The 12685-nt window shown below is 57.7% G+C and overlaps 1 protein-coding gene across 1 annotated transcript in view; it reads right to left on the bottom strand.

Annotated features, from left to right (window-relative positions):
• GRM4 (glutamate metabotropic receptor 4) overlaps positions 1 to 12685 on the bottom strand; it is a 105725-nt gene that overhangs the window by 55652 nt on the left and 37388 nt on the right. The window contains exon 2 of the mRNA XM_045865977.2: positions 8137 to 8353. Within this exon, the coding sequence (XP_045721933.1) occupies positions 8137 to 8353 (217 nt within the window). The remainder of the gene's footprint in view (positions 1 to 8136; positions 8354 to 12685) is intronic.

Genomic DNA, 12685 nt, shown 5'->3' on the forward strand with positions numbered 1-12685 from the left:
CTGCCCTACTGCAGCGTCCAGGGGACAGGGTTCAGAAGGTCAAAGCTACAACGGGGCTGCCACCAACAAAGGGAAGTTTTTTTAACCCCAAAGAAATATTCAGACGCGTTCCACAAAGGAGGCTGGTGAGAGAAAATGTTGCTTCCTGTCCAAGAGGGCAGGCATGCAAACTCAGAGCAACAAGGGCTTGGCGGCTAACATCTTCCTCCTCCTGTCACTCCCGTCAAGCTTGGAGGCAAACGCAGAACGGATCACGGCCCCGCTGTGATAGGCCAGGGTGAACACATCAAAGACGAACTGCAGAGAGCAGGAAAAGTGACCCAATGACACCCAACCCAGGGGACTCACAGAATCAAGAGGTGTCAGCACCCTGCCAAAGGCCAGAGTGGCAGAGAAATCAGAGTGGACAGGCCAAGTCTCCAAGGCGGCCCAGGCAAGTTCGGGCTTCATCTTCACAGCAGTACGGAGATTGACCTGGCAATCACCAAGCAGTCACATTGATGCCAGCACCTTGCCAATCTCCAAGCGCCAGCCAGGAGACCCAGCTGGCGCACGGTGGGCCTCGTGGCCCGGCAGGGGGTGCGCATGCCAGGTCCACTTAATTTCCACCTACGTTAGAGTGACGGGCAGCAGACCAAGGCAGTGGAAGACGTGATGGGTCTCAAGTTCAGGGCAGCCTGGTTGCTAAGCTAGAATGGTGGCGACTGGCTGCGAGGTGGGGCCCACTTCTGCTCAGCATCCTTGGAGAATGGATGGCCGGTGGGCAGGGCATCCTGGGCCCTGGCTGCCGGGTCCCTGTGCTGTGGCTTCAGGAAGCACCTGGGGGGAGAGTCCAGAGGTCTCCCCCTGAGAAGATGCTGCAAGCTCATACACACCAAGCTAAAGCCAGTGGCAGGACTCCTCCCTGCTTCCGGCCCCCCGGCCCCTTAGCTAATGTCAACCACATTTCATCTGATTGGGGGTGAGAAGATTGCATGCTCCAGGCTCTGTCCCTGTGCAATTGGTCCCAAGCATTCCTGAACCAAAAGACCAAACTCTGAAGCATCCCCATTTGACACCCATTCCTTTAGGTCTTGAGGGGTGTCTTCTTTTCCAGCACTTCTATGAGAGCCTTTGTTGATGGAGAAAAATGCCTGGAGCCCGGCACCCTGGACTGTGAGGACACAGCCTATGGGGGGCAGAGCTAGACGCTGGAGATGAGCTGACTCTCCTGTTACAGAGGAGAGAAGGAGGCCCCAGAAGGGCAGTGACAGACCCAAGGACACAGGGCTGGTCATCTGTTGGCTCACGTGTTCATTCTATCAACATCTATTAAGGCCCCGCTGTGTGCAAGGGAGGGCGAGAAGCACAGAGCCAAGTGAGCCCTGTCCTTCCCCAGCATCAGGGGGCGCAGAGCCATATGAAAGAGGCTCAGGGAAAGTTCAGTAGGCACTGTGGTGGGTGTACTTGAGGCTTCCCAGGTGGTGAGCCCTGGGGACCATCATCCTCCCTCCAGGTGAGCATCTCTGCATGGGGGGAGAGCAGATGAGGGAAGCCTGCAGGGAGGCAGGGCCTTGGCCTGAGCCTTAAGGGCAGAGAGGACCCCCCAGGGTCCTGAGCAAGTGGGACACAGCAGGTGGAAATGGTGTGTGCTAATACATTCCCTGGGGTAAGCCGACATGACCCCAACTGCCAAAAAAAATTAAAATACAGCATTGGCTTGAAAAAACTCTGCTCAGCTCTGTCTTGCATTGGTCCCTGTCCCATGGCCACTAGGACCAGGCCAAGCCCCTCAGTGGGGTCCCATCTGCCTGACTCACTCCTACCTCTTGCTCATGCTGTTACCCCAGCTGGCATGCCCTTCCCCTCCTCTTCACTTGTCTAAGCCCGTCTTGCTGGGCCAGGTCCCATGCAGCCCTGCAGTATAGCTCTTCCTTTAACAGATGCATCATCACATCCCTTCATTCACTTATTCAGGCAAACTCTACTGAGTCCTACTCAGGGCAGGGCACGAGGTCTGGTGGTGTACGCTCCTCCCGTGCCCACCGAGAGCCAGCAGGGCCCCTAACTCCTCTCCTCACACCGGGGCTGCCTACATGGGGGGTGCGAAGCCTAAGCCAGCTGGGAAACTCAAGCAGGTCTGGAAGGCTGAGCATCTTCCCCTTCCTGCCCTCCGGGGCAGGCAGCCCCTCAGGATGAAGAATCCCAAGACAGGCACTGTCGCAAGAAATGAGAGGAAGTGGAGCCCCACATCTCAGCCTGATGCAGCTACAGAGTGGCCCTGAGCTCTCATATCCCTTCTTCTGCCTCCAGGAAAGGATTCTGTCCTCGGGGAGTCAGGAGAGGGCCGGGGCCAGCCAGGGAGCTCACTGGGGGAGGAAGCTAGGTCCCAGGGCCACCCGACCCAACCCCAGGTGCCTCTGCTCTGTCGGCCTCCGTCTGCCCTTCTGCAGGCTGGGAGAACAACCTCAGGCCCCTGGGAGAAGAGCTAAAGAAGTAGCTGGGGGCTGGGCTTTATGGTCACCCATTCCCTAGACATTTACTAGGCAGTACTATGTGCCAGGGACTGACCTAGGGATGCAGCTGAGAGCAAAATGGGCAAAAAACCTCTGCCCTTGTGGACCATAAACAAATATAAATTCACTTGTCAAGTGCTATAAGAAAAATAGAGCCAGGAACAGGGAAAGGAGAGTAACCGGCCAGGGGAGGGGCTATCTTAGATACTGTGGTCAGAAAGGCCTCTCTGAAGAGGGGACAGCTGGGAAGACACCTGAATATACGGAGGATGTGGGCCAAGTGGATATTCAGGGAAAGACAGTTCCAGGCAGAGGGGCCAGCCAGTGCAAAGGCCCTGAGGTGGGCTGATGCCCAGAGTGCTAGAGGAGCAGTGAGGAGGCAGGTGTGGCTGCAGCAGAGAGATGGAGGGGAGAAGAAGGAGAAAAGGCCAGGGGCAGTGGGACGGGAAGCAGGCATTCTGTCCACCATTAGGGGGTCTTGGATCCTGGGGGCACCCTGGGACAAACCTCTCCTCTCTGGTTTCCCAGATACATAAGCAGAGCCAGCACCCCCAACCCCGGTACCACAAATCTTTCCAGCTGGCCAAGCTCTTCCCCCATCCCCTTGGAGCCTCCAGGAGGAGAGCGTTCCTTTTACAGCAAGAGAAGATGAGTCCAGAGATGTCACATAGCAGTGGGATGAGGAGGCGCCCCAGCCTTGAGCCTCGGCTGCCGGCCCTGCCAGTCTCCATCCGTGCTGCTGTGCTGACCCGAGCCATCTAAATGCAAGTCTGACGCTCAGCCCTGGGAGCTGGAGCTGGAGGTCAGACCAGCAACAGCTTGACTCACCAGTGTCTCCGGAATACCAATAGGGGACACAGGGACACAGCGGGGAGATGAGGCTTTGGAACTTCTCACTGAGCAAGGGACAGGACGTCCTCCAAGGAGCAGGCTGACCCATCCACCCCCGCCCCTTCCTGCCCTGTCACCACCCAGAGCGGCCATCTTGTTCCCACCCTAGGAGCACAGGCCTGGATGTGCCCAGGGTGCTGGAATCGCTCACCAGAGAGGACCAGAACCAAAGCCCCCAGGCGACCCCATGGAGAAGCCCCTGCCAGGAGCTGGCTTGTGTCTTTCCTGCCACATGCACCAGAGGTGGGGGAACCACCTGCTGGATTCAAATTCCACTCCTGCTATTTTCCAGCTGTGTGACCTCAGGGGAGTTGCTTAACCTCTCTGATCCTCAGTTTTGCCATCCATATAATGGGATTGTCTTGAGGGCTAAATGAGTTAACATGCATGAAGTACATAAAACAAGAATTGGTTCATAGAAGGACTCCCATCAATATTACCTACTAATATCATCCATTCTCCCATCACCCACACAGGAGGCCTGGGCTGCTACTCAGCACTTCTGTTTGACCTTGAGCAGGCCCCTTAACTTCCCTGAGCCTTTGTTTTCCTCATCCGTGAAATGGACTACTACGGGAAGTAAACTGAGGCTCACATGGGGCCCCATGGGCAGAGAAATGCTGTGGGGGTATAAAAGTTTATACCCCAGACCCCAACCCTGAGGGGGCCCAGGATGGTGGAGGGAGGCACTGAGGACAGGGCCACGTTGGTACCACCCCCTCAGGCTGTCTCTCCCTCCCGGGGTGACTAACTCCCATTGTCTCCAGAGCCCAGGCGGGGCCTGCTCGGCATGCCTAATCCCAGGTTTTACTCAGCAGCCTGGCCAGGAGGAGGGAGTCCTGGCGTTCAAAGATGGGGAAATGCACCAGATGCCTCATGCGAGCATGCACACACACAAAGGCCTGTCCACGGACACCCCTACCGAGGCAGGCCCCCCAGTCACATGTCCAGAAAATCACATACATGCAGCCCTCACCCCGACGCGTGTCCCGCCCTAGTTGCCTTTGGAACTCACCTCGCTGCCCGGGCACCACCAGCCCAGCTGTCCTGTCCTAGCCTCATCCCTGAACATGACCTACAGCTACTGTTAGTGCCCAGCCTGGTCCCCACGGGCCCTCCAGCTCTCCCCGGGCCTCCCTAGGAGTGGCCAGGCAACAGGGAGGGCTGCAGCCCAGGCAGCGGGACCCCAGATAAGAGCCCTCTGATGTGTGTTTCTGAGCTCCCACATCCGTGGGCCAGAAGCACATTCCGTTCTGGCAGTGACCAGGTTTATCCCCATTTCACAGGTGAGAAAACCAAAACCGAGCAGCTGAGTGACTGTCCCGGGCTCTCACAGCCAAGAGGCAGCCAAGCCAGAGCCCAGATCTGTCTTCCAGAAGCTGCCCGTTAACCACACGCTGCCACCTTGGTGATTCGGGCGGCGGGGAGACAGACAGCCTGGCTCCAAGTCCTGCTCCAATACCTCGCTGTGTGAGCCTGGGCAAGCCACCTCACCCCTTGGAGCCTCAGTTCCCCCCTCTGTAAAATGGGAACAGAAACACCGGACCCACAACGTTGTCACCAGGATTCGTGATAGTGCAGGGAGGCTGCCTGGTACAGGGCAGGGCTCAACCAAGGGCCACAGGATGGCCTGGGGCATGAGCCACATGACTGAATGATTGGGGTGGGAGAGCACGGCGCTGATGGGGGCTGGAAAACGCTGGCCAGGGCTTTCTTTAAGCCCCGTGCCAATGGCCCAACCCATGCTGAGTGCTACACAAGAGCTCCCCACCCAGAGGACAGAGCTGGGTTCCAGTCCCTGGTCCTCCACATCCTGCTTATATGGCCTTGGGGAAATGACCTACTCCTTTGGGCCTCAGTTTCTTCATTTATAAAATGGATGCAATGGTGCTCCCCTGCAGGACCCCAAGCCCACACAGCAGGCACCCAAGACTCGCTGGCCAAGCTCTCCCCTCAGCTCTGATGTGCATCCTCCGCCTGGCAAGCACGCCCTCCCCTCTACGCCGCTGCCTGGCACTCCTCTGAGCAACTCACAGATGATTTATACTTCAGAGGACGAATCAATACCATATACGGCCAAAGACATCTTTAATCCTTCACAGGGATTAGGCTACAAGGTACAGCGGCCTCTTTCTACAGGCCGCTCAATTCTGATTTCAATTTGGCCAGCTGGAGCGCGGCTTTCTCTCTCCTTTTCTTTTCACCCACCCAAAGACGTTCCTCCAAATCAAATTTCATTTAGCAGGTGGGGTGGGGAGGCCTAAAGGCCCATACACGAGAGCGGGCCCAGCCAGGGCCCTGGGGCTGCAACGGGAGACAGGAGGAGGGTCTAAGGACGTGGGAGGTCAGGCCTTCGGTGATGGGATGGGGTGCAGGGGGCGCTGTGAGGGACACCTGCGCCAGGCCAGGAGTGCCCCTGAGCCACAGGCCCTGGCAGCACAGCTAGTTCTCTTCTTTTTCTAGAATTTCTCTGTAAAAGTCTTGAGTAGACTATATATTCTCTGACCACCAAATGCCTGATTAGATGCTTGTGGAAAATTCAAACAATAGTCCAAGTTTCAGCCAAAATGCAATACCTAGGGATGCCTGGGTGGCTCAGTTGGTGAAGCGTCTGCCTTCGGCTCAGGTCATGATCCCAGGGTCCTGGGATCAAGCCCCGTGTCAGGCTCCTTGCTCAGTGGAGAGTCTGCTTCTCCCTCGCTCTCTGCCTGCTGTTCCCCCTGCTTATGCTCTCTCTCTCTCTGACAAATAAATAAATAAAATCTTTTTTTAAGAAATGCAATACCTAGACCTCACCCCAATCCCATGCCTCTCGCACCCTTAAGATGTCAGCAAGTGTCCCTCCAGGCTGTGTGTGTGTGTGTGTGTCTGTCTGTCTGCCTGTCATGCCCCCATCTGTGGGAAACGGGGGCAGAAGATGGAGTGATGACTACAAAAGCAGTTGTGACCTCTAGCCCTGGAGCCAGACCGCCTGGCTTCAAACCCTTCTCTGCCCGTTTACCGGTATGACCTGGGGCTGGTTATTATTAGGCCTCTCTGTGCCTCAGCTTCCTCCCCTCTAAAATGGGGGTGTCTACCTCACCCGGTAGGGAGGATTACCGGGGACAACAGGTGTCAAACGTGTGCTCAGCAGCTGTGAGGCACATAGGGAGAGCTACGTGAGTACCAAGAGTGGCTTCTAGGTCCCTCGTGCCCGGGACTGAATACCACGGAACACTAAAATTCTAGGCTTTCTGTCCCTCCTTCTAGCACCTTTGTCCCCAAATCCTGTAGAGACTGCACCTGAAACAGAGGGCGGTGGGCTCGTTTGGGAAAGGATGCCAGCCACTGAGGACAGGAACCCGGCAGAGTGCGGTGGGTGGGGCCGGCCCCGAGAGAGGGGCTGGTGTCGCGTTGGAGCAAAGCAGTAAAGGACATGTGGGCAGCCAGAGGGAGGGGGCTGTGGCACCACCAGGGGGCCCCAGGGAGCTGCAGCCCACCTGCCTGGAGGTGGGAGTGGGGGCCCATCCGACCCATGCTCCCCTCTGCCTGGCCAGCCGCCGGCGTGGCGAGTGGCCTGGAGCCCGGGCATCAGTCAGGGCCGCCCCACTTCTGTCCTGTCTACCAGGCTGCAGGCTCCCGAGCTGCTCTGGCTGTACAATTAAAGGGGCTTATCTGAGACTTAGAGCAGGATGATGCCCACAGGGTGTTACCAACGCCAGCCTCTGGATACTCTGTGGTTCCCCAGGAAAAGCAATTAGAGTCCCAGGGTTATGCGCGTATAAATATACAGATGCCATCCTCCAAGGTCGAGGGCACCACAGTGAGCTATTTAGAGATAGAGCCTTGGGAGAGGCCAGGGGCCCCTCTGCCAGGAGCTGGGTCTGTCAGGAGGGGAGGAGCCTGTCTGCTTCCCCCCAACACCCCACCCTCAATGAACTGGCCTGCTTGGCAAGGCTCACCCAGACCCAGGTGGAGCCCCCGACCCAGGGGACTGACTGCTGGGCTGGCCACCCACCGCCACGGCCCCGTGTGCAGGCTGCCCTCCTCAGCATGGCCATCAGAACTGACCCTCTGAGCTGGCCAGGCTTCAGGCTGCCCGGAGTGTTAACCCTTGCTGTGCCAGCCTCTTATTGCTTGTGGATATCTAAAACTTTATCCCTGGAGCTTCTGAGGACAATTAAGGGAAGGTGGGGAGCTTAATGGGGGGAAAGGTGGCTTGTGGTAAGGGGTTGATGGGGGGTGGGGGAGACCTCCAGGAGAGCACATCTCTTTCCCAGCTCCTCACATCCCACCCACAGGCACCTACTTCCCTGAAGCCACAAGGAACCAGCATAGCGCTGCCCGCCCCGGTCTCTCCCTCCCACCACACAGCCAATGCCTCACACAACCCTGGCTCCCAGGACCTGCTGGCTGAGCCCCATCTCCTGGGTCCCTGAGACCCTCACTAAACAAAACCACCTCCACCCCATCCCCTTCTCCCTCTGCCTGAGAACAGCCCTGTTCCACTGGATCCCATGCCAGAATATCAACAGTCCCTCCGTCTGCCTGGCCTGGTCGGCAAAAGTCATTCCCATCCACCCCCTAGTCCTGGGGGCTACCTAGCCGGCCAGCAAGGCCACGGACAGCTCCCCAGGGCCCAGGGGACAGACGGAGGTCCACGAGGGGAATGGCCCGGGGCAGGCAGAGCCCACGGCAGGACCCAGAGAGCCTCTCAGGCAGCGCTGGGCCACTGTGCCCTGACATCCCCCTGTTCCCGAGCATGACTCACCATCCTCCCGGGACTTCTGGATGAAGGCCTCCACGCCGCTCTCGCCGTAGCTGCCCTCCGAGGCCAGTGTGGACACGTAGTTCCACTTGAGGGCGCGGACGATGTCTACCATGGCCTGGGCCTGGTACGTGTCTGAGGGCACCACGCGGGAGAAGAAGTCGTAGCGGCTGTTGTCACTCAGGTCAGGGGCTGTGGAGGCGTAGCTGATCTGGGGGATCTGGGGGCGAGAGGGGCCGCTGATGGGGGTGGCTGGCATCCCCACCGTGCCCAGCCAGCACCACACCACTCCAAACAGTCTCCTCCCCATCCCCATAGCCTCGGGACTGCCCCAGCCCTTCTTGTCCTGAGGGAGACCCTGTGATGTGAGCTGGGTGGGTCCTAGCCCGCTTGACACAGGAGGAAACTAAGGCCCAGAAGTGTGAGCACCTGGTTGGGTAGCCCTCCCCTGGCTCCAGCCCAGAGTCCCAATGCTTCCCACCTCCTCTCAGCTGCCCCCACCGCCAGGCTTCCCCATGTCCTCCCCATCCCCAGTGGGAGTGGGACTGACATCAGGGTGAGAAGTGACTGGCGCATCAGCATCAAGCCCTCCTCTTCCAGAAAAGTGTCCCAACCAGCATCACCTGGGTCCTGTGTCTGGTGGTCCCCCAAACACACACACACACACACATACACACACACACACACCAGGGAATCATACAGGATTACACACATAAACACACACTGGAGCCTCTGGGTGCCTCCATTTACAAAAGGGCTGGAAGATCCCAGCAGGGGAAAATCCCTAGGTAGATGACACAGTTCAGGCTGTGGATGGGGTGGGGATGAGGGTGTCAAGAGGGGCCCTGAGAGGTCATTTGGCCCATCACCCGCCCCTAGGCAGCCCCTCATGTCAGCACCCAGCAGATGCCGAACTCCCAGCTCCTTCATCCTGCCCAGCTCCGAGGAGACAGAACCTGAGTCCCCACCATTATCCCACATCCCTGGCCACCCAGAGGATGGAATCACAGGAAGACAGAGTGGGTGAGGTCCCCAGGAAGTCCCTCTCTCCACAGCCTGGGACACAGGGTCCAGACAGGCCTCCATGGCAGATTCCAGCACCCTGCCCCCAGCCCTGGTGCTCCCAGCCACAGAGCACTTTTGTGCCCCCACAGACCTCACTTGGGCCCTCTCCATGCAAAGGTGAGATGCAGAGCCCTTAAGCTGCCCTTCTTCCTATGGCTGACATCCAACCCAAGGACAAAAACCTCCTGGCCAGTCTGGCCACTGAGGGTGGGAAATGTTCCAGAGGACAAGAGGATTTGGGGTGCCCCCTGGACAAGTGGTTGCCCACCTGGCCTATGCCTAGGGTGTCCCCATCCCCAGGGACAGCAAGGGTCCACCTTCCATGGAGGACGCCCATGAGGACAAGGACATGGCCCAGCTCGGCCCCCTGTGATGCCCCCCAGGTGGGCCCCAGCAGGCCCCTCATTGTCTCCCCTCACTGAACTCACTCAGGAGAAAGGGAAAGATGGGGTGGGGAAAACAGATGATGGCTTGTCCAGATTCACTGAGCAACTAAGGGTAACCCCAAGCCCTCTCATTGTAGCTCTTGTGGTCTTTCTAAGATGGCATATAACCCCCATGGCACTGTTTGTAAGAGCAAACCTTTGGAAATAATCTGGTAAAGCAAACAAACAAACAAAAAAACACAGCCCCACAAGGAATACTACTCAGCCGTGAAAAAGATCCTGGGAGCTTTCCATGCGAGGCTCGGACAGCTCTCCAAGACCCACAGCAGGAGCAAAGCAGCAAGGCCAGCTCCGTGCGTGAGCAGCACCCCGCCTATCATGGGAGGGGGCAGGATGGACCCTCCCCACTCTGAAATAAAACAGCCTCCGGAGAGGGAACTGGGTGGCTGGGGGACAGTGTTGAGGGGAGAGCCTTCCCTTGGTACCCTTTGCATGTTTTACATGCAGAATCATGCAAACATACCACCTGCTTGGAAAACTACAGTATAATCTTCCTGAGCACCTGCATCCGTCCCCTCTCCTACTTGTGTCCATGGCCTCCGAAAACTAGCCAGTCCCCTCTGCCGTGGAGAGCGCTGAGCATGAACACAGTGCCCTCTAGAACATGGTCTCTGTTTGGACAGTTGGTGGTTAATTTTAGGAGTGTCATTATTTTTAGGGTCAGCCAAGGGGTATCATGGTTTTAGGGGTTGGTTGGTGTTTAAGGGTCTGTCATTCAGAGCAACGTCTCTCAGCCTCAGCACTACTAAGACTTTGGGGGTCTGATTCTTTGTTGGGGGGCTATTCTTTGCACTGAAGGATGTTTGGCAGCATCCCCATCCCCTACCCACTAGATGCCGGTAGCACACCCCTCCCCCAGTCACAACAACCAAAAATGTCTCCAGATATTGCCAAGGGCCCCCCGGGGTGCAGAACCATCCCCAGTGGAGACCTACTGCCTTAGAGGTCTGTACTGAAACACTGAGGAGTGCGGTGATATGATGAGGTTTGGGGTTCACTTCAAAAGCATCACAATGGGAGCACATGGAAGAAGAAAGAACGATGGCCAAGAGCAGACAACTCTGAGTCCCATGTACTTGGGGGCTCACCACCCCATTTGTTTTGCATGCAGCCGAAATGTCCGGATTTAACACATTTTTAACAATAAAACAAAACAAAATCAACAGCACCCTTGGGGCATGCCGCTGAACAGAAGAGCCCCAAATTTGGAGCTGGAGCCAGAGCAGGTGTTGGAGAGGGCAGGGCCAGGACCTGCCTTCCCAGCAGGTCCCGAGAGAAGACAGATTTGTTTGTCAGCTTCCCTCGGTGCCTGGTCCTCAGCAAGGAGTGCTCATCACACGCCCGGGAACCCACTCTCTTCCTAATTAGAAGAAGCTTGTCTCCTACTTCTGATGTTTTCTCCCAACACGGCACTGGAGTCAAAAGGGACTGCATCCAGCAGAGGGGCAGGAAGCCCAGGGAGGTCTCAGGGCCCCTCACACAGAAGACTGCTCACTCATCACCCTTCATTCCTCCCTCCAAGCCACCTCCCACCTCTCCTCTAGTTCAGGCACTCAGCATGGGCTGGGATGGCAGACGGACAGATGGATGTCCAGATATTAGGACCCAGGCCCCCGCCCCACTGCACACCCCAATTCCCACAAAGGGTAGGAGGGCCAAGCATGGAGTTCCCGCAGGGTAAGCGGGTAAGTGGGTCAGTCTGCAGGGGTGCCCTGGCCTCAGATTTCACGCGCACAGGAAGGACCTTTGTTCTGCCAACAACTCCCCAGACCCTGGAAAAGGGACCCAGCCCTGAAGTGGTTGAGAGGAGGAGAGAGCCTCCTGAGTAGCGTCAGGGGGATAAGCCAGCATCCCCTGCCAGCCCCACCTCCCCCGACCCTCGCAGGCTCCTCCTCAGCTCCAGACCCTCCAAGCTTCCTAGCAGGGTGGTTTCGAGCTGAGATTGGGGAGCTCAACTGCTCAGGTTCAAACCCCAGCTCAGCCACCCACTAGCTGGGAAGCCTCCAGAAAGTTACTTCACCTCTCCAGACCTCAGTTTTCTCAGCTGCAAAATGGGAATAATTACAATCCCTGTCTCATAGGGTTGCAAGGGTCACATGAGGGAATTTTTGTGAATGGCTAGCAGGCAGTAAACACTTGAAAAGTTAGCTCTGAGGTGAGCTATAATCCCTCCTGCTACACCTCCCTTAGCCCTCTATCCCCACACCTCCCAGCCCCTCTCCCAGCCCAGTTACGGCTATGCTCCCAGGGCTGGGGCGCCTCCTTCTGGAATGCTGGCCCGGCAGGCCCTCCAAGGCCCTCCTCCCTCCAGCCTCACCCATGCCAAAGGCAGCACAGCGTCAGCCGGAACCCAGATTCCAGGGGCCCCTGACCGACCTCAGCTGGCCTACTCTCGGTCCCATCTGCCTGGCTTCCTCTGCCCACAGAGCCCATGTCACCTCCTCCAGGCAGCCCTCCCTGAGCTCCAGAGAGCCTGCTCAGACCTCCCACAGCACCGAGTGGGGTTGCTGCAGGGGCACCAGACATGTCCTCCTGGTGTGAGGATGCCTGGCCCACTTGTCAACTCAGCAGGCATCCTAAGGTGCCCCCATCATGCTGGGCAAGGCCATTCTGAGGACACACAAAGAAAAGTAGACTACTCCCAACACCCACTGCATCCCCGGAAGGGCCAGGTGGGGCACCCCAGAGGGACCCACTGTGGCTGGAGCTGGCACCCAGCAGAACTTCCCACCCAAGGGATGAGTGACTGAGATGGGAGGCAGGGAGGAAGTGAAGAAATCTCTCCCCACTCCATGCGCACTCACCCCCCAACCCCGTGTGCGCGCGCACGCAATCACGCTCTCCCTCTCTCTCTCTCAGGCTTCTCGAGTGACAAGGAGGTCCATGCCACGTGGGGAAAGACAAAAGCTGCTTCCGGGCTTGAGCAGCAATGAAGATGAATGCCAAGTGCATCTGTGTGTGCGTGCGCGTGCGTGCGCGTGTGTGTGCACGTGCTGGAGCATGTGCCCTAAGCACGTGAGCACCCAGCACATTCATTACTC

The sequence above is a fragment of the Mirounga angustirostris genome, unplaced genomic scaffold, assembly GCF_029215605.1.
Source record: "Mirounga angustirostris isolate CCGP_5_RB_7025 unplaced genomic scaffold, mMirAng1.0.hap1 SCAF_8, whole genome shotgun sequence".
Lineage (NCBI taxonomy): Eukaryota > Metazoa > Chordata > Mammalia > Carnivora > Phocidae > Mirounga > Mirounga angustirostris.